Source organism: Coloeus monedula (genome assembly GCF_965178545.1).
Source record: "Coloeus monedula genome assembly, chromosome: 19".
Taxonomy (NCBI): domain Eukaryota; kingdom Metazoa; phylum Chordata; class Aves; order Passeriformes; family Corvidae; genus Coloeus; species Coloeus monedula.
Window position 1 is genome coordinate 3,237,118 of NC_138799.1, and position 20,414 is coordinate 3,257,531.

Consider the following 20,414-nt stretch of genomic DNA (forward strand, 5'->3'; position numbering starts at 1 on the left):
TTCTGCCTAGGCTGAAGGCATGGTCTTGTTGGGGATGGAAAAACATACTTTTGTTGGGAGCTTCTTGTTATATTCTTGAGGTGGCTTGGAACATGGGAATGCCTTCTGTGGCATTATGGGATGCTGGCAGTGTTTGGCTGTAGCTGGTGTGTCATCAGGGGTGAGAGACCCCCCATGTCAGAGGGGCAGAAGGCTGCACTGTCCTGCCCCAGCTCCCAGACTAGTCCTTCACCCTTTGAGCTCGCAGGAAAAATGCTGTCAAAGAGATTTCCATTCCTCTTGCTGTTTTATTTGTTTGAAGGGCTGCATGAATTAGCAACAACATTGTTCTGGGTTCTTGTTTTTCACATTTTTCTTCTGGAATCTGATTATAATAGAAAGAGACTTTTACCTCCAAAATGAGAACTTTCTTCCGTGAGTTCAGATTCATGTTGTTGTTATGCAAGTCGCCACATGACAGTTTTACTTTGTGGTTGTTTTCAGTGTACATGTTGCTCTTCCTGTGCAAAAAGACTGTGTTCTTACCCTGGACATCTTTTATAGTCTAGGTTAAGAGTTGGTAAGTCCTGAAAAATGCTAGAAAGGGGAACTGGTGGAATCGTCGATGATTTAAAATTCTTACTTTCTTTTTTTTTTTTTTTGGTCCAGTGCGGTTTCATGAGTCAGACTGGGCTGTTGGGAGTTTCTTTTGAAGATGTACATGTTGGTTGAAAAACGCACGAGTTCCCATCTTCATCTAAAGAGGTCTCCTGGCATCCGATCCTGGTCTCTCTGTGTTGGTAAGACCACAGCATTCCTCAGCTTATTTCAGAGCTTGCTTTAAGGAAAGAGGGTCACTGAATAAATTTCTGGAAGAGCCCCTAGCGAAATGCCCGCCTTCCAGGCGTTTTCCTTTCCAGAAGAGGAATGGTTGTGCTTTGAACTCTTCCTTTATCATTGCCACTAAATGAATCTGAAGCCTCAGCGTGGCAGTTTCACTGTGAGACTGATCATTTTTTCAGTCTCGTCTGGAGAACCTCAGAGGCTCATGGATAGAATTTTAAGGGAGTCCTGAAAGCTCAAGAACAGAAAGTTTTTTACGTGCCATGCAGCAATATAAATGTGAAGCTTCTGAAGGGGCTGTTTAGTTAGGTTGAAAAACATCTCAATTTTCATGAGTGGAAGACTGGAGTGTGGCCGTGCTGGGGTTGGATCGTGCGTGTGGTTGCTGGTGAGCTCCTAAGGACACCGTGTATGAAATGGGAAGTCATACAGGATGTTCTTTATAAGCACTACTGAATATGCAGGAAAAAGAAACTTGTTAGGATTGTACTGAGAGAGCTGGTGGGGAAAATCTGACATATCCTGCTTTCCAGCTGAGTAGATCTCACTGCAGCAACACCACAACGATGTCATTGCTTTCAGGGATGCTGTTGAGAAGATCTTTGCAGTTGCAGCAGCCACTGGGGCATGGAATTCAGATGCTTCCTCCTCTCTGGGAGAAAGGAACTGGCAGTTTCTGACACAACTTTACTGCAAAAGTTTTCTTTTGGCTCCATGGAGCACTTAAAGGGGAAAATAACTGTTGCAAGATTTGTGTCAGCACACTCCAAGTTGTACTGTGCTGAGAGGAAGTATGGTGTAATGGTTAAATTGAGTCCCTCTGAGGTTTCCAGTTGTGTCACAAAATTTTTATTTCTGACCCCAGCCCCTGTGCTTTTAATGTCTTTGCAGAATGGAAGTTCTTTCATACTGAGTTCAGAAAAAAAAATAACTTGACTTTCATATAGTGATCTATGTTGCAATCACGTTTGTCATTTTTTTGAAAAGTGATGTTTTTCATCAGGAAATTTTACATGCTTTTTGAGCTGCTTATTTGTCCTAATTCTCTCCTCTCTCCTCCTAGGAATAGCCTCCATAGGTTTGGCTGCTGCTTATTATAGTGCAGGTAATGACCTATCACTTTTTGGGAAGAATTGTTTCTTTCCTGTTGATCTGTTTTTCATGCTGATGACTCCTCTGCAGCTTCTGGCTGGCCTTACAAAGGTAGTGGAGGTACCTCTCCCACTTTGTGGTGTGAATAATAAAACCAATAATAGCTGTTGCCTCTGTGACTTGCTGTGCTTTAATGCTCTATTTCTTACTCACCCTGCTTTTCCATCTGCAAGTATTTTTAATAATGATATTTAGTACTCAGTGGCATTTTGTACTTTCAGTGTTTTATAAATGTGATTAGCTGGTCCTCACAGCTCTCCTGGGAAGACATGTAATGATTATTTGACACCATAATGAAATGATTACTTTGCCTTTGACGGAAGTTCTCTGTTTCTCTGGAAACTGTCACATCATCACTAGCAGAGATTACTCATCCGAGCACCTTTAGAGATCAGACAGCTACTGCTGCTTCCTCCCCCTGCAATACAGCAGACTGCACCAAATGCCAGCTGTCTTTCCATCGATGGGATTTATCCTGGAAGCTGCCCTGTGATTCTTGTGCTGCATCCTATTAACGTCAAATTTTAAAACTTAATAGTGTGTAGGAATGTGCTACCAATACAACCCACGAATTTTTATTTAAAGAGCAAAATGCAGTGAAAGCTGCTTGAGCCACCAGCTAAATCAGCCTTGCTTTTCTTAAGACATTGCAACAAAGTTTTCTGAAACAATCCTGAGCACAGTTCTACTATGCCTTCAGATAAAAACCTGAGTGAGCAAATTGTTCAGGCTGTGACATGTAAACATTTCCAGGACGTGAAATGCAAATGTTTGTTTGTCAAGAGGACCAACTGCTTCCTTTTATGCAGAAACATGTTTGCTTCATTGAATTTTCGTTGTCCTTAAGTCCTCTGCAGCACAAATATTTGGTGTTTGACAGCAGGTTGGCAGTTTTGTGGATGCCTTTTAAAATGCATTTGCTTGTAGAGAAGAGAAAGATGTGATGTTACAGCCTTGCCAATAATACATATGCTTATAATTCTGCGTGGTTTGAAGCCCAGCGTGAATGAAGTCTCTGAAAAATATGAAGACTTTCTGTGTTTTCATCCTGGGAAAGAGCTGTAAAATAGCTTATAGTACAACTAAAGGCAAAAATGTTCCATCAGAGAAACCTTTTCTCCTTTTGTTGCTTTTAAAGGGAGCTTGTTGCTTTCAGGATTGTTTGAATACCAAAGAAGGGGGGAAAAAAGCTAAATTTATGCACTTTTTGCATTGTTCAGACAGCTTGGCATGGAAGCTTTTCTACATGGCTGGGTGTTTCTTTGTGGCAGCACAGAATCTGGAGCAGTGGGAGGTAAGATGCTGAACTCAGGAAATGAGTGTCTGTGAGTAGGAAGCAGTTGGCAGATGCTGATTCCAGCAGCCCCACGCACTTGCTTAGTCCAAACAGAAAAGTTATGCTTTTCGTTTTGAGGAAACCCTCTGGGGTTGCTATACAGGGACTAGAATTAGGGCAATAAATCTTTCACTACACAAGCATGAAAATTTGAAGCTAAACATAGGGGTATTTTTAAAGGGAGACTTTCCCCAAAATGTTCTGTCATATAAAAGAGGGAGGATGATCAGCACATTCAGCTGCACAACATGATTTTGAACTTACCCTTCAAGCTAATGACAGAGCAACCATTAAATAAAGGAGCTCTAACCTTCCAGACTGCTCAGCTGTTTTTCTCTGGGACAGGCATGGTGTATGCTGGTTTAGAATCTTGTGGATGTTGATTTGGTAGGAGCAGGACTGAGAGCAATAAGCCACCTTGTCACCTTGCTGACCTGAGTTGTGTTAGAATGAGCAACTCACCTAAAGAGAATGAGATCCTCTTTTCATTGAATGTCAGGGGTATTTGAGATCTGTGTAAGCCTGGCCCACAGAGCACAGCACTGGAATGTCAAATTCACCAGAAGTGAAAATTATGGGAGTTACAAGTTGGTGTTTAAATTTGCTTCTAGGCTAAGTTTTTATTACATGAGAAATGTGGCAAGAGGGACAATGAGCCCACTTCTGATTCCCTACTAGAAGTCACACAGGAGATATGGTAAAGTCTCTGTTAAAACCAAGAGCAAGATTGTGATTTTCAGAGTCTAATAATAGAGGAATGTCTCTAAACTAGCTGTGTATTTTTCTGTTACCAAGATTTTTTCCCCACAGAACTATTTTTATTTTACTTTGAAGCATAGCTAGTGATGGTGTTTTCAGGAAAATCTTAATTTTTATTTTTCAATTTTACAGGAAGCTGTATTTGATAAGAACAAGGGAACACTCTGCCTAAAAACATTCAATCTCTACAAGAAATTATTGACCTTGTCAAAAGGAGGCAATGAACAAGGTGAGAAAGCAGCATCTGTGGTAGAAAATGTGATGAGCAGCAGAAGAGATGGATATGTGCCCATTTAATAGCTTCTCTGGAGTTCTGTACTCAAATTAAGTCACATCTGCTTCTAGATCTGCTTTGTTCCCAAGCAGCAGATGTAACAGCCTGCCTCTCAGGGCCCAAATGCTTCTTCTCAGTGTGCTGAATGCATCTTGTTAATTATTTTAATCCAAGGTAACTAGGCCTACACATTGCTTTCCATAATAATTGTAGCCATTCCTTTGGGATGTTAATGTGCAGGTTTACCTTTCCCTTGGCTAGCCTGCTTGGCAGCTGGGACTGGTGGAAAAACTTAAATATTGGATCCAGAAGTCGAGATTCCTGTAATCACATCTGCTTTGGGGAGCAGGCAAATGCTTAGATATCATATGCAAAGGCATGCTACATCCTGCAGATATAGAATATGCATTTAAAGCAGCATGTTCAGGAGGCTCAGATTAATGCAGTATTTGGTGTTCTTTGGGCTTCCTGTTGGATTAACAGAAGTTGCAGTATAGCCTGTGAGGTGGTTGAGTCACGGTGAATTGGAAGTTCTATTGCAAACTAGGATCTTCTATTCTATTGCAAAAGAAGGATCCTCTTCCATGTCAGAGTTTTTATTCTACTTCCTACTGTAAATCGAACCAGCTCTCAGTAAGCTCAGAAAAGTGGCCAAATTGGAATGACCTTAAGCTGAATTGGTTTTTAAACAGTTCATTTTGGAGATGGAAGATGTAGAGAGAAGGATGTTTAATGTTTCTGAACTTTCCTTTAGGATACATGTTTTCATTGGGGAGCTGAGGACATCTCTTCCTCTTTGATAATATCTGGCTTAGGATATTAGGTTTAGGATTTGCGTGAGGATGCAGAGATCAGCAGGTGCTCTGAGCAGTTAAATATTTCAGTATTTGTTCAATCTCAGGAGACTGAACACCTGTTTGCCTACTCTGTACAGAAAAATAGTTTAAACTGCCATTAAAGCAAGTGGGAAACATGAGTAATAAAGGGTACCTCAGTGCCTGGCAGGCTGTACATCTTGTTCCTTAGGGCCTGTACAGCTACAATGTGCTGCATTGTGGATGTTTGTTTTCCCCGAGCAGCTCAGCAGCTGTTTGCTGCTGCAGGACTGCCCCGCTTGTGTGGGATCACAGCAGTGGTGCCCAAGACCGGGGTCCCTGTCACCCAGGGCACCAGTGGCAGTGCTCAGGCTTTGCAGACATGCTAACAGCTGCCTTGTTTTCCCCATCTCTTTGCAGTCGTGGCTATGCTGAATGAGATCCGCGATGTGAACGTGGAAGAGGAGACCGTGCGCTATTTTGGGAAGGGTTACCTGGTCGTGCTGCGGTTTGTCACTGGATTCTCACACCCGCTCACTCAGAGCGCAGTGTTGGGCTGCAGAAGGTGCAGTGTGGACTTTTTAAAGTTAGAATGTGTAAGGTGGGAAATGCCAATCACGTGGGTCAGTAATAGCCAACTCTTATATCTAAGCTCAGTTTTCAAACTTGCTGGTACGACCTTGTGTTACTCAGTTTAACCTTTCAAACCCCATAATGTTTCCATTTGCAGACGTTTGGGTAACACCGTCTATCAGGATCATATTTAGATATCTAAGATCCTTTTAGTGCTGCACATCTGCAGGAGTTGCCTTCTTCAGCTATGCAATGGCAGAGGGGATTAATTCTAGTTAGCAAACATTCAGTGTATTAGTTAACAGAAAATTTATCTTAAGCACTGATAATAAGGAGCCTTGCAGCAGGGACTGTGGAAAGGACTGATTTGTTCTGATGTGGAAGGAATGGCTTGGTGTGGCATGCTGTCAGCCATACTTTGCCCAAATGACTTTCCCTCTAGCCAGTTATTCTCAGGAATTAGCATGCCTGTTCTTGTCTTGTCAGCACCACAGCTCCACTAACTTCCATTGTTTCTTCTTTTCCACAGTGATGTGGAAGCAGTTGCCAAACTCATTACTAGTTTTCTGGGACTGGACAGAGTAGAGACCCCACAAGATTTCTCCCAGAGCAGCGAAACAGAGGCAAGTGATGCAGATGAACCACAGGTTAAATACTGATAGTCATTGTGAACTGAAGCAAGCAGAGGCTTTCAAACATCTGGAAAATATTCTGATCGTTCTTCAGATAAAGAAATCCCTCACAACCTTGACCTGGGCATTTCTCAACACGTGCATTTACAATGGGAGGAACCTGTCTTAGGGCACATTGTTTAGTGCTAAACTGCTTCAAGACCCTGCATGTGGACACTGCTGGCTTTTGAGCTTTGTCAGCTCATCAAACTTGTCTAGGAATAGTTATTTATTAATGAATTGGCTTGAGATAATTGCTTTTCCATTAATGAAGTGATGATACAGATGTGAACTTATGCTTATTGCAAACATTTGCTGCAGGTACAGTATATGAAATGTAGAAGAGTTGAATTTGTAACTCAACACAATGCTTTGAGGTTTTCCTTTCAATATATGCAATTAGGGGATGCAGATTAGTGGCACTTTTATGTTCTCTACTACTGACTTGCCATTGGATATCTGTGGAAATTAAAGTCTGAGTGCCTCTCTTGGAATTCTAAATATCAGGCTGAGCAACCCGTAACCTTGTCTTATCTCGGACTCACCAAGGAGCCATAAATAGTAAAGGAAAAATGATCTTTGGGATGTTCTACCTTAATCCTGTTCTGCTTAACTTCTGGGCAGGACAGAATAATCTTTCTCTAGACCTCAATGTTTACTATTGAAACTGTGTATTTAGAAAGGAAGCAGGGACATGTGTAACTTTAGGTAGGGAAAAGACTGATGTCAAACAAGATGGTAGCCTAGAGTTGTTTAGTATTTCCTCACTTGAAATGATACCGAAGTGCTAAATAATAACTTTTTTAAGGTAGCTGGCATAGATTCAATGTTTGACTTGTAGCTATGTTTTACTCCAGGTGTGTGGTGTCCTCTGTTCTGACTGATGATTTCACAAATAGTTAAAACATAATTTTTTTCAAGGTATTTCTGAAGTGAAAGCTACCTCTGTTAGTCAGCATATTCTGTCTAGAACTAGTACTCCATCATGCTTACATTAACATATCAGTTCAACAAAGAAATTGTAAAAAGCTGAAAGTTCCTTCAACATGGTACAGCTGCTTGTACTGTAGTTCACTAGGTTTTATTTAGCAATCTCATGGTCTTTAGACCTGATTTAGAAAATATTTACACAGTTACTTCTAGGAGATCTGAACAGGGTACGAGGTAACTGTGTTGTCTGCTTTCACGGTGGGCCAGCAGGAAATGTCTCCTGGCAGCAGCCTCTCTAGGATTTAAAAGGGCCTGTGTTCTTGTTTCCAATCACTCTACCTCTACAGAGAGAAAGCTCTGAAAAGCTTTTAGTAGAAGCCACGTCCTGTTGTGTGTTCCAGCTTGGTCTGAAGCTGAGCACCTGCTCATCAAAGAACAGCTTGGACCAAGATTTCCCTTCCAGCCGTTCAGAACTAGGATGTGAGCTGAGAGGCAAAGGCTCGGGCTGTCAGTGGGAAGGTACTCACACTGCAACAGGGAGATGGCTGTTAATGTAGCTTGTCTGCAGCACAGAAGTGGGTCTGTTTCCTTCAAATAAGACAAAAAACTTGTAATCACATCAGGTATCAATACAGACCTTTGCTGTGTATGAACGTGGGAAAATGAGGTTGCAGGCAATTAGCTAACTTTGCCTTTCTTCTGAAGCACAGCTGTAAGCGAAGCATAATCATTAAACCTGTTCAAAAAATACTTCAGGGTGTTACACTTGTAGAGTTGCTCATTTAAATCCACTGTAATGTATACCTCAGGTAACGCTCATTTTAGAGAGAGGAGAATGAGATTTGGGATTTGGAGGACTCTTTTTTTTCCCCCACAGTGTAAAATGAGAACGGTGAGTGTTCCCAGCACTTCCAGTAAGAAGTAATGTCCTAGAGTATGTGATGGTATAATGGAAGCACAAGGGCTCAGCCTGTAGTAACTGCTGCTTTGTACCAAGGATATTCAGAGGGCATTCTTGGTGTGCATTGCACTTACTCTGTGCCCATGGAGTGGACCATGGATAAAACAGACAAAACTACCTGCCTTTAGTCTTAGCTATGCTGGCTTTCATTTGTATTCCCATGAGAGCTGACATTCCATGGAAGATAGAAACCACACTGTAGTTTTCCAGTTCAAAATCAGCTTTTGAAAGGTACATCTGTTGCTCTAACCTTGCACTGCATCATGTGTCGTGCTTCTGCTGAGCTATAGTGCATCCAGCTTGCTGTGCATTCATGGTGTTAGTCATGTGTGTACTTATGGACTATGCAATATCTTCTACAAAGACTAAAACAATGTAAGGAAAACTCAGAATCTATAGAAAGGGGAATGACCTATAGTAAGGTACAATGTAACTTGAAATACATCCTGTGGAGTAAGTTGCCTGTTGAGTTGATGTGCAGTGATCACCTCGTTAGAGGTGCTGTCTAGTATCCCACTCAACACCTCAGTATCCTGCTGTGGTAGGCAGGGGGGGATGGCTGCTGCCATGCACTGTGTGTCTGAGAGGAATATTTTGACTCCTCAGCCTTTCACTTGGAGCAGCTGGTGCCATCCTCTCTCATGCCATTTCCATTTTGCATTTGGCAGCTGTCACTGTACCAACAAGTACAGTTTCAGTGGGAGCCTGAGTTCTGCAGTCTGAGCTAACAGGACGGGGCCCTGAGGACATTCTGCCAGGCTCTGGGTGCTGCCTGCGGGGCTGTGTCAGGCACTGCTGGCTGATGCACCTGGGAGCTTCCTGTGGCACTGATCTATCTGAGCCTCTCTGAGCTTGGAAATGGGACACTGCACCAATGTTATCACAGGCTGGTGGGGTTTTCTCTTGTATTTCTCATGATCCACGTTTGGAGCTTCTGCCCTCAAAAACTTTATTGTTTGTAGTTGGAAGACATGGCCAGATGTGATGCAGTAACTGTGTGCATGTATAATTAACTTGCAATTGCTGTTCACATGGATTTGGTTGTGGCAATGTCTGTGTGCTCCTCAGCAATGTTATCAGCTTGAAGAACTGTGGAAAGCAGGTGCTAACTCAGGACAGGTTCCACTCTTCCTCTTTGGACAAGTCCTCTCTCATCCTTCTCTTCTGCCACTTTTTGCTGTTCTGCCGAAGGCTTTTCTGGATGGCTTTCCTCACTTCTCTTAGGCCCAGCAAAGTCCAAGGCCCAGGAAACAGAGCCTTACATGTGCCTGCTGTAAAGTGACTTGTTCTCAAAGAAATGATGTGAAAGACTAGTTTTGGTTAGGAAATTAGGTACTCCTAGAAGACTATTACAGCAGATGTACTCATTAACTTTTGCATTTCGGGCCATCTAGAGACTTGTACCTGGACAGCTGTAGTTTGCATGACTTAAAAATTATTTAAAAACCTGGATAGCAGCCCTTAGGTTAGATCTAACACCCTGACCCCTAAAAGCAACCCCTTCTGTCATATCCTTTACCAAGCTGTAAGTGCCACTTGGCAGATGGTTCAGCTTATGTTTGAGCAGCACAGTGGCAGCTCCTGGCATGGCTGTTGTGGGATGGGATTGTGGCCTTGGCTGCTGCAGTGAGCCAAAGCCAGAGTGCATCTGTACAGGGGGAGAGCACTGCTTTATGTAAGATGTAACCTCATATTCTGGTACTTCACAACGAAATATTCCATTCCTAGCATCAATTGTGCAAGTCTCAAAGAAAAGCAAAATATTTATAGTTGAGCACTGACTCTTGGACTGTATTTATGAAGTTACACAGATACCAAAACCTTAGCTGGCTTACATAATAAATAAAGTGTGCTAGTTCTGACAGTGTCGTAGATTGCTGGGAGGCAAAAATACTTCTGGAAAATGTTTAGAAATTGCTTTTTTTTTTAAACTTTAAAATTGCAAGTAGAATTTCAGCAAGGCCTTGTTGAACTGCCTTTTTTTAAAAAATGTTCATTGGTAAAATCAACTTTGATAACTTGTTTTGCATCACTGTAGTATTTTGTATTGTTTTTAATTAAAATTATTAAAATATTAATGGCTGTCTAAATTATTCCTTGGAACAGATCTACTGAAGGAGTTAACCAGGGGGAGGACAGAATAGAGGAAGCCCAAATACCTGCTTAGAAGTGACCCTGCTGACACTTTTGCAGCAGTCCAGCTTTTAATTCCATATAAGCTGATAGATCCAACTCTCCACTGGTGAATATTTCCATCTTCCCTCCTTTAAACCGAACCAACATGCCACACACACAAAAAAGAAGCACATTTCCACAAACATTTTGAGTATAAAAGGTTTTATTCAAGTAAAATAAAGGTCTTGTTTAGTTTAATCCATGTGACAAGGATACACAGCAATTGATTCTTTTTAGATAAAAATGTGCATGTGGACCTAGTAACTGAGGTTCTCATTGAGTAAGCTGAAGCTTGTCTTAGGCTGTAGTTTTACTTCCTGTATCTCAGGATTTGTTCCAAGAAAATTTCAATACCGGTGCTTCCAAAAAAATTTAAAGAAAGGAATAAAAGAAGCAAAAAAATTTAAATATTTAGAATAGTCATGGTGAAGTAACATACTTAAATACAATACTTCTGAATTATTTCCATTTTGGTGATTATCTCAATTCTCCAGTAAAGTCCCCAAAATACATTGCTGTACATCATGAACAGTTTGACATTAAAGCAGAATAAACCAGCATTGCTTCCTCATATTTAGTAACTTTAGTCATGGCTCAGATTGGGAGAAACCTGGAAGTGCAGGTTGCAGTTTCAGGTTTTACACAGCTGAACAGATGCCTCAGTGAGTGGGATGGTGCTTTTTCTGGGGGAATGAGACTACACTGAGCTTAGGTGATACAGCCCAATGTGTTGAGGCAGTTTTCCCTCCAAGCCCAGGTGTCACTGCCTCAGGAGCTCCCTCTTGCCCGTGATGGAATGGTAGGACACAACTCAGAACACAGCTGACAGATGAAGGAGTTATGGTACAGAACATGACCCTAACATTTTTAAAGTATCCTAAATATTAGGGTAGAACTTTGCCAGGTTATTGTTATGTAAGAGTCTATTGCTACAAATCCTGAATTTGGAAGAAACTGGGTTTTTCTCCTGCCTTGTAAGAGAGTGAGCTGTGACTCACTCCTGCAGTTATGCAAGGGGAGCAAACCTGACTTACAGGCAGGTGGATTAAGGCTCAGCATGTGTTATGGCAGGAAAATTGAGCTGAAGTGTATAATGCTAATAAATTCCTTCATGCCTTCAGGTCACTTTTGTTTAACCACAGTTGATGCTTCAACTCTCAAGATGACAAATTCCAGCTCAAGGACTAGTTGCTGATTTTCACTAGCCATGTTTTCCCAGGGAATGAGTCAGACTAATTGAAATGCCCCTAATTTTGTGCTTTTATTGCTTTGTCTAAATCATCCACCACTTGCTGCAGCTTCTGTAGGCTGGGGTGGACATTCTCCTCCATCCATTCCTCTATAGTACACTTGTGGAAAACTTGCTCCATGGCTGCTTGGAGGTCTTGCACCACAGCATTCCACTTGGAGAGAAGACTGAGCAGAAATGAGAAGAAACAATGACATTTGCAGGTGAGATCTGCCTCAAGGGAGGGTTGGCTGCCAGGCCTTTGGAAGGGAGTACTGTCCTTAAAACCACTTTACAGGAAAAGAAGCATCTGGTACAAGAGCCCAAAGGACTTGACTTTGTTCAGATGGCAAAAGGTTGATGCTGTTTCTGTTTAAGTTCCATTAATTTTGGCACTTTCCTCATGCAAAGACTTTTGAAGTACCAAAATGTAAGCTCAAAAAAACACTATACACCTTTTAAATGTAACTGAAACCCACTGTGAGACTCGTTAGGAATTTAATTCTGGGTTTTATCAGAAAGAGTAGATGCAGTTGGATATTCACCTTACCACAGCAAAAAAAATAAATTAACCTTTTAGCATGAATTGGCATAATGTCTAGAAGTTCTGAAAAGCCCATGGTGACAGGGAGCAAGGGAAAGGGCCTGGCTTTATTCCAAGCCCTGCCTGGAATCTGGCCCAGGGTGAGCTCCTACACCAAGACCAACCTCTCTGCTTAAGGTGCAGCAGGACTGTGCAGGAGTAACACGGGAGCAGCTTTTGGAGACCAATTTTGTACTTGTTCTCAAAGAAGACAGGCAAAGATAAAATTAGAATCATAGAATAGTTTGGGTTGGAAGAAAACTTTGAAAATCATCTAATTCCAACCCAAATATGTTGTATAAAAACATATTATGGATACTTTGTCTGATTCCCATTGATGCTTCTGAGATAATTATAGAAAGAGGTAAGGACTCACAACTCTCTGTACCTGAGTGCCCAAAATATGTCAGACTTTTATTTACCCTGTAATGCAAAACAAGTGGTGTTACCTGACTGCATCTGGCTGGAAGTGGTGCATTATGATAGGATGAATAATCTTCCTTTTCCTGTGGTAGGGGCTGAACCAGCCTGTGACATACCTGGAAATGGATGTTAGTGGGAGCAGTGATGAAACAGCAGCAATGTCTGTGTTTGTCACTGACAGGGACGTGGGGAAGGCTTTAGCTAAACTCCTGCACAGAGATGATGCTTAAGGAGTAAGTTTATTTAAGTCTGTATATCTTTGGAATTAGCTTGTGAAAGAGTGTTCCTGGCAGATGATCACCTGATCATCTGCTGCAATGTAAGTTTTATTACGAGCTCCTTTTTTTTTGTAACTGCGCCACTCAAAATTTTCACTTTAACTTTAAATAGCAGTAAAATGTAATTAAGGAAAGAACTAGATGCTTCAAACAAAGCAGCATACAGTATTTAGGAATTTTGCTGAAATATTTTACATTTTCATCTAAATATTATGTTCTGCTGAGGTGTTAATGACACCTGAAATGCAGAGCTTGATATTTAAATCACTTTTCTGGAGTTGTGCCCCACTTTGAGATGATACAGCTCTAACACTCCTGCAGCCAGGCAGAGAATCAACATAACCCCCATTACCTGTTCCTTTCGAGAAGTTCATCCACTGATGACTTGAGGTAGAAACTAACTTGTGTCACAAGTGTGAGGATATTGCTCCCAGGAAAGGTCCCCAGACTTGTGCTGTCCAAAGAGGATCTGTTAGTTTCTGAACTTACCACACAAGGAGAAGCACCCGAGTTCTGCAGCTGGACTTTTACCTCATGAAAGTATCAATTTCCAGGTTAGACATTCCCAGGAGCTTTTCCACATTTTCTTTAACCTTTTCAGAATAGCCACCTGGTAGAAGACAGTGGAAATGAGTAAAGAGCCTAAGAAACCAAAATGTTCATACAAGAAGGGTTTTCTGGAGTGTTCTGCATTGGCTTAGTAGTTCCCCTTTGGTGAAGAATTTTTTAAAAGGTAAAATGGAAATAAACGAAGAAAAAAACACTTGTGGGTGGGAGCAGGAGCTGCAGTGGTCTCATTTATACATCACTATTGTTTCAAATCAGTTTGAAAAGCAATTCTGCATCTTAAATTTATTTTTTAATATAAGCATGAAGTTTTTGACCATTTGTGTGTTAGATCACAATAAATGATGAGTATACAATGGCTATTTTTAAATACTTAGGCCAAGAGGCTTCTCTGCTCCCATAGTGCAAATTGTAATTTATTGTTCATAATTCAGGCCGTGATCAAATTCAGCAAATCACCTCAAAATATAACAAGCCTGTGCCAACCTTAGGGCAAGGTCACTTCACTCCTGTGCTAGGCATTAGCTGAGAGAGAAGAAAGTTGTCATTGTACCATTCTCTAGTGCCTGCAGACACACGGCCAATGATGGAATTGCCACGGGGAGAAGCTCACACAAAACAGAGAAGTGATCGTACCTACAGAAGAAAACATCCCTTAATTGCACATTTTACTGTTAGAACATACTAAACAATGGGAAATTTTAATATTTCAATCACTAAAATTCAAAGAGCCTTAGAAACATCAGTTTCTGTTTCAGAGAAGGGATCACTTTTCTCTGAAAAGTGAAGTATTCCTGTTTTACTAGTAAGAACAGATACAAATGAAATTCTCTTCTCAAGGCAAATTAGGATCAGAAAGTGGAATTCAACTCTCTGGTATTCCCTTAGACCTCCTGACTTGCATAAAAATGTTTTACTCCTTCATTACATGAACAAGTTCTTGTCTCTTATGCAATTTCACTGTATTTGAGTTCCCATCAGACATTCAGATAGACACACCATACATGAACTACAGTGTCTATGAGCAGTTCAAGGTGGCACAAAATCCATTCAAGCCTTCAAACCCAATCTGCTGGTGGTGGTGTCCCCAAAGCCATTCCTCCTGCTGGTTAGTGCTGTAGAGCTGATTGGAACTCTGAAATCCACCCTTCATAGTCCAGGGGTGAGGCCCAGCAGTTACTGACAGGAAGGACTGCAGGGTTGCAAAGTTCCCTTCTAAATCCCCAGCTTCCCTGTACCTCCTAGGGAGCTTTTGGGTGGAAGTTTGCTTATCTGTGACCCTTGGAACCACACAAGAGGCTGTTCCTCACCTCTGCCAGCCGGTCAGCGCGATACCTTCCAGGACATCAGCAGGGCTCCTGCTCGCCACCTGCAGCCACCCCAGCTGGTTCCTGAGGTGGTGCCCAATCAGTGTTAGAGACTGATTCACTCCCGTGGCTCCCTTAAAGGCACTTGCAAACCACACCTTGGAGAAGCCACACCTGCGGTACTTCTCTATGAGCTGCACTGCAGTGAGACACAAAGGCACACACACACAGGATGAGCTTTCTCCAGTTTCAGCCCTGACTGCGGTGAAGGGGATCACAGCTCCAGATCCAACAGGCTGCTGAGCCTCTTCCTGTCAAGCTTTGAGCATCAGCAAGGATGGGGGGATTTGACACCCTATCTGAGCAGCCTTTTGAGTGGATGTCCTCCTATTTTCATGTGCCAGTTACTGTATTTCACTCCCTTGTATTGCAACCATGCTAAGAGCTGTGAGCATGTAATAAGCATACACAATATCTGACAGCTGATTCTTCTTGCAACAAAGAAATACCTGCATGCATGGTAGATGCCTGACTGGAGCCTTTAGAAGCTTCCCTTTGAATTCTATAGATGTATGAAGCCTTGAAGCTTCTTTTGCAGAGCTGTTCAATACAGAGTTATGTGCTCCTACTGGTGTTAATGCAAGGAGAGTTAATGTAATAATGCTTGTGGAAAACCTCTGAATCTCCTATGAGTAATTCCATAGCTCTGCTGCAAAGAATTAAGCAGCATACAATGCAAGTCATTCATAGGGGAAACATAAATAGAAAATAAGTAATAGCAACTATGAGGTGGAATCAAACAAGGGCTGTATTTATGCTATTAAAGCAATAAAAACCATTTTAACAAAACCAGAATGTTTTGGTGTCCAACTAAGATATGTTTAAATGATAGAATTTTGCTTTGGCTATTTTACTTCTACGCAGCTCAGCAGAGAAGTACAAACCTTTGCCCTCCACGTCGATGTCTGCTGCGTAGTCCCAGATCATCGGCTGCACCAGCTGTGGGACCCCAGACCCTGAAAGGAACAGAGGGTTTCTAAGTAATGGAAAACAGCCAGTTAAAATGAGAGCTCAGTACAGGGTACTGGTGCAGCAGCACATGACTAGAACTTTGGCTTGTCACTTACAGTGAAGTGCCCTGAGCATTTTCAGCCTGGCCAGCACTTGGCACGTGCCCGGGGCCACTGTCCTCAGGCATCGTGAAACCACTAATATGGAGGAGCAGTGGCAAAATATCAGAGACCCCATTCGCCCCAAGCCCACCTCATTCTCAGCTCCTTGCATCTCTGTGTGTACCACTGGCAGAGCTCTACACACAAGATTTAGCTAAATTCAAATGTAACATTCACCCTTTCACTTACAGAGTGCCTGGGCTGTGTTTGCACAGAATGTAGCTTTTCAAGATGCCTTTGAAGTACAAGATACAAATTTAGCTTTAAAGCCTTTTATAATCAACTACACAGCTAGCTGTAAACATGTGAAACTGACCCCTACAGAAACAGCAGTAAATTGTGCAGAAATTCAGTATTTTAACTCCATCACATTTTAATTTGCTGAGTCCATTACTGCCTGTGGCAGTAGAGTGCACTTAGCTAGATGCTGTACTGCTCTCGTGGAACTCCATGGGTCCCACCTGCATTTTTGGGGATGATTTCCTGCTATCAAAGCCTTGAATAGGTCAGTCACTGCTAGATGAGCTGCACAGCTCTTCCTGGTACTGTCAAATCTGTTTGCAGCAGCCATGTAAGGCAACTCTGAAAATGCTGGAACTCCATCTGTGCTCAGACTACTCAAATTTTAGCAGTGGTTTGGTATTTTTCAACAAACAAGACCTGTGATGTCAAGGTCTTGGAGCTACCCCACAGTTCAGTATCGAAGTTCTCATGATGTGCACCATGATCACAAAGATGCTCACAGGGCTGCAGCTTCTCTGTGGGAGTTTGCACCACTGGGACCAGGTGCTGCAAAGGGCAGCAACAAACATTAGAAGGTGGTGAGAAGCACAGAGATTTAGACTTGGACCACAAATGTCAATAGGTTGTTGTTTCAATGTGTAAAGAAAGTAGAATTGATGGCAGCCACTGCAGGGTGAGCGTTTTGTGATGGAAAACGAAAGTTTTCAGACTGGCCCACACTCACACAGGAGTGTGACAGCCAAGGACTGAGTGCTTCCATTCTCTAGTCAAACTGACCACACCTCAACTCTTGTCAGATTTGTTATTTTCATTATATTCAGCTGCCAACCAATCTGTTTTACCTGGCTGTGTAAACCTGCCTCACCCCATCGCTGGTCACACACCTGCCAGTGTTTCCTCACTCATCCCCCTGAGCATGTCGTCCCACACGATGGGTGTCACCATGGGATAGGATGAGGCCAAACAAGTGGCAACTGCTTTTATGTGGGATAAGCACAGCTTCTCTGGAGTGTTGTCTTGCTGCTGCAGCCACTGCTTTGACTCCTCTCCTTCGCCAAGGCAGTAGACCTGAAACACCAAGCAAATAATCCTGACTTCTTGTATAGAAATAGAGAAAGTGAGTTAGACAATATTCAGAACCTTTGCCCAGATGTGACCCACTGAGTGGACACATTCAAAAGCACCTCTCAGTGCTGAAGACACTGCAGGCATTTCTATCAGTCTGCAGAAGACTGTGGCCATGATTACATGCATCACTTAAGGGAATTTTCCTGCAGGAATTAAAGTATCTACATGCCCTATTTGCCTTTGGAAGGTCTGTCCTTGGAAGTAGCTCTCACCACATTTATTCACTTCAAATCTAGCAACACATCAGGACCTGAGGTAGATAAAATGAGTTCCTATCTTGGGGAAGGAGATCATCCAAATGTGGGTCTAGAAGTGACTTGGGGACATGTCCAAAGGTGGCCCAGCATACTTGGTCCCATGCAGAGAGTGAATGCTTTAAAATTTGCTGGTTTAGAGCAGGTTTTATCTAAAACATGTTTATTCTACATAAATAGCATTTTGCTTTAAAAAAGCCTGCAGCTCCCTGGCTAACCTTCGCACCAGTTTCAACACAACAGGATACAAAATGTTAAACTAAGATCAGTACAGGTAAGTGGTCACAATGAATTCCAGGGATCTGTGTGCCATCAGGATGGTTTTAAGAAACTATGAAAAAGAGAAACTTGAGTTTTCTCCTTTCTCAAGGAGACAAACTACCAAGATAAAAAACCCAACACTTCCCACCACAAAAGGGCTTACTTTGAGTAACTTGGCCAGAATAATGAGCCAACATCTCACATCAAACTTACAGGATTCTTAATGAACAGCTCTAATTGATATCTCACTTCAAATACTGACTTGACCTAAACCCAAATGCTGAGTTAGCTTTAAGAAGCTGCTTTGAATACTTTGATATTACACTCATACCTATGGAAATGGCAACCTGTGCTACTGGAATCAGCCAAAAGACTTTTGTCAAAAGACTTTTCTACACTGGCTTGAGTGGTGTTTTCCGTCCCCAAAATCCCACCCAAATGTGGCCTGGGCACCACTGAAATGCAGAAGCCTTAGCCCTTACTATCATTCCTCAAAAGAAAATGAACATTGCTGGCTCAAGAGAAGTCCCACCTCATCACATCCGATGTGAAACCACTGTAAATCCTCATGCAGGGCCATGACCTGGTCAATCATGGCTTTGACCAGTGCCAGCGACTCCTCCTTGTGCGGGTTCAGGGTGTTGGGCAGCGCCTTCACCTCCCGGAGATGGGCAAACTCCCTGTGCTTCAGCACAAACTGCAAGGGAAAGGGGAGCTCGGGGACAGCTGCAACGTGAGGGGACAGCAGCGTCCTCCTGTCACCGAGGCTCTGAGGGCAGGTGTCCTGCTAAATCTGGGGTTTGACTTGACTGAGCCCTGGTGACAGGCTGGGGGGCACAGCTGCTGCTCCACAGTGCTGGGGAGTCTCTGACCCAGAAAGCACCTCACAGGGTGGGTGAAGGAAACAGGGAGGTCACTGCAGTGTGACCCTGATGTCAAATCCTGTAGCTGGCAGAGCTGGATAACCAGAGCACTGGGACTCGGATGGGAAATTTCCCAACACAGAATCACAGGCTGGCTCAGGCTGGAAGGGACCCCAGTGACTCCTCTGGCCCCACCTCCCTGTTCCAGCCGAGCCATCCCAGAGCACAGGGCACACGACCGTGTCCTGATAGTTCTGGAATATCCCCTGAGAGGGAGACTCCACACGCTCTCTGGGCAATCTTTTCAACACTCGGTCACTGCACAGGAAAGAAGTTTTTCCTCGTGTTCACGTGAAACTTCCTGGGCATCAGTTTCTGTCCAGAACTACACACAGTAGTTCGGATGTCGCCATCCGAGCAGAGGGGCAGGATCACTCCCTGCCCTGCTGGCAGTGCTCTTCCTACTGCACCCCGGGATCCCACCGGCCTTGTTGTCCCCGTGGGCACTGCTGGCTCAGCACACCCCCGCTCTCACCCAGCCCAGCACACCCCTGCTCACCTCCATGTGCCCGAAGCTCTGCACCAGCGGCACCACGTCCAGGCCCTGCGCCCGCACCCGGCTCAGCAGCGCCCGGAGCTCCGCGGGGCTGCGGGACAGCGACACATCAGTGCCCGCTGGGCACGGCCCCGGGGCACCTGTGGGTATGCAGAGCTACCTGTGGGGTACACGGCGGTACCTGTAGGCGTGGGGTGCCCGCAGCAGCTCCAGCGGCCCCGTGTACGGGAAGGTGTCCTCATATTCCAGCAGCAGCCCGGTGGCACCCAGGGCGCGGAGCAATGGCAGCACCTGCAGGAGGGAGGGGACAGTGTATGACAAATGCCACCACCCTGTTCCCCTCTCACCTGCACCAGGTATATCCCTCACCTGAGCCCAATACATCCCTTACTTGTGCCACATACATCCCTCACCTACACCACATTCATCCCTCACCCGCCCCGGGTTCATTCCACACCTGCCGCAGATATATCCCTCACCCGGCCCCACGTTCATCCCTCACCCGCCCCACGTTCATCCCTCACCTGCACCAAGTTCATCCCTCACCCGCCCCAGACACATCCCTCACCTACACCACGTTCATCCCTCACCTGCTCCAGGTTCATCCCTCTCCTGCTCCAGACACATCCCTCACCTGCTCCAGGTTCATCCCTCACCTGCTCCAGACACATCCCTCACCTGCTCCAGGTTCATCCCTCACCTGCTCCAGACACATCCCTCACCTGCTCCAGACACATCCCTCACCCGCCCCGGGTTCCTCCCTCACCTGCTCCAGGTACTGCGCGCGCGGCGCGGCTCCCTTCAGATCCAGGTGCACCAGGCGCCGCCGCATGCTCTACCCTCGATTGCTTTGGCCTGCCGCCGCGCCGTCCTGGCACACCCCGCCCGGCCGCGTCCCGCTGTGCCTGCCCCGCTGTCCCGGCGCTGCCCGCCCGCGCCCTGCTGTCCCGGTGTCTGTTGTCCCGCTGTCCCCGTGTCCCGGCGTCCCAGTGCCGCCCCTCCGCCGCTCCCGGCTCTGCGCTGGATCCTCCGAGTCCCTCTCGGCGGCCGAGCGCAGGCAGGCAGGCAGGCCGGCCGGCAGGC

General features: G+C 44.2%; 2 protein-coding genes across 2 annotated transcripts; one reads left to right on the forward strand and one right to left on the reverse strand.

Annotated features, from left to right (window-relative positions):
* Positions 1-651: 651 nt before the first annotated feature.
* Positions 652-8,547, forward strand: CYBC1 (cytochrome b-245 chaperone 1). The gene is made up of 6 exons (XM_082294294.1): positions 652-779; positions 1,886-1,927; positions 3,195-3,268; positions 4,202-4,298; positions 5,579-5,723; positions 6,261-8,547. Exons 1-6 carry the CDS (start codon positions 695-697, stop codon positions 6,388-6,390), a joined length of 573 nt encoding a protein of 190 aa, XP_082150420.1. The 5' UTR covers positions 652-694; the 3' UTR covers positions 6,391-8,547.
* Positions 8,548-10,680: 2,133 nt separating this feature from the next.
* On the reverse strand, positions 10,681-20,361 carry HEXD (hexosaminidase D). Its single transcript, XM_082293959.1, has 12 exons — positions 20,098-20,361; positions 19,513-19,622; positions 19,335-19,422; positions 18,445-18,609; positions 17,154-17,337; positions 15,799-15,870; positions 14,858-15,053; positions 14,101-14,183; positions 13,512-13,590; positions 13,333-13,434; positions 12,729-12,818; positions 10,681-11,884 (listed from the first exon to the last, which is right to left on the reverse strand). The coding sequence occupies exons 1-12, from the start codon at positions 20,161-20,163 to the stop codon at positions 11,716-11,718; spliced, it is 1,404 nt and encodes a 467-aa protein (XP_082150085.1). The 5' UTR covers positions 20,164-20,361; the 3' UTR covers positions 10,681-11,715.
* Positions 20,362-20,414: the final 53 nt, after the last annotated feature.

Coding starts and splice junctions, on each gene's coding strand:
- CYBC1 (XM_082294294.1), top strand. CDS start 695: ATGTACATGTTGGTTGAAAAACGCACGAGTTCCCATCTTCATCTAAAG. Junction 1,928..3,194: donor TGCTGCTTATTATAGTGCAG/GTAATGACCTAT, acceptor TGCATTGTTCAG/ACAGCTTGGCATGGAAGCTT. Junction 5,724..6,260: donor GCAGTGTTGGGCTGCAGAAG/GTGCAGTGTGGA, acceptor TCTTTTCCACAG/TGATGTGGAAGCAGTTGCCA.
- HEXD (XM_082293959.1), bottom strand. CDS start 20,163: ATGCGGCGGCGCCTGGTGCACCTGGATCTGAAGGGAGCCGCGCCGCGC. Junction 14,184..14,857: donor GCGCTGACCGGCTGGCAGAG/GTGAGGAACAGC, acceptor TTTCTTCTGTAG/GTACGATCACTTCTCTGTTT. Junction 13,435..13,511: donor GAAATTGATACTTTCATGAG/GTAAAAGTCCAG, acceptor CTCTTTGGACAG/CACAAGTCTGGGGACCTTTC.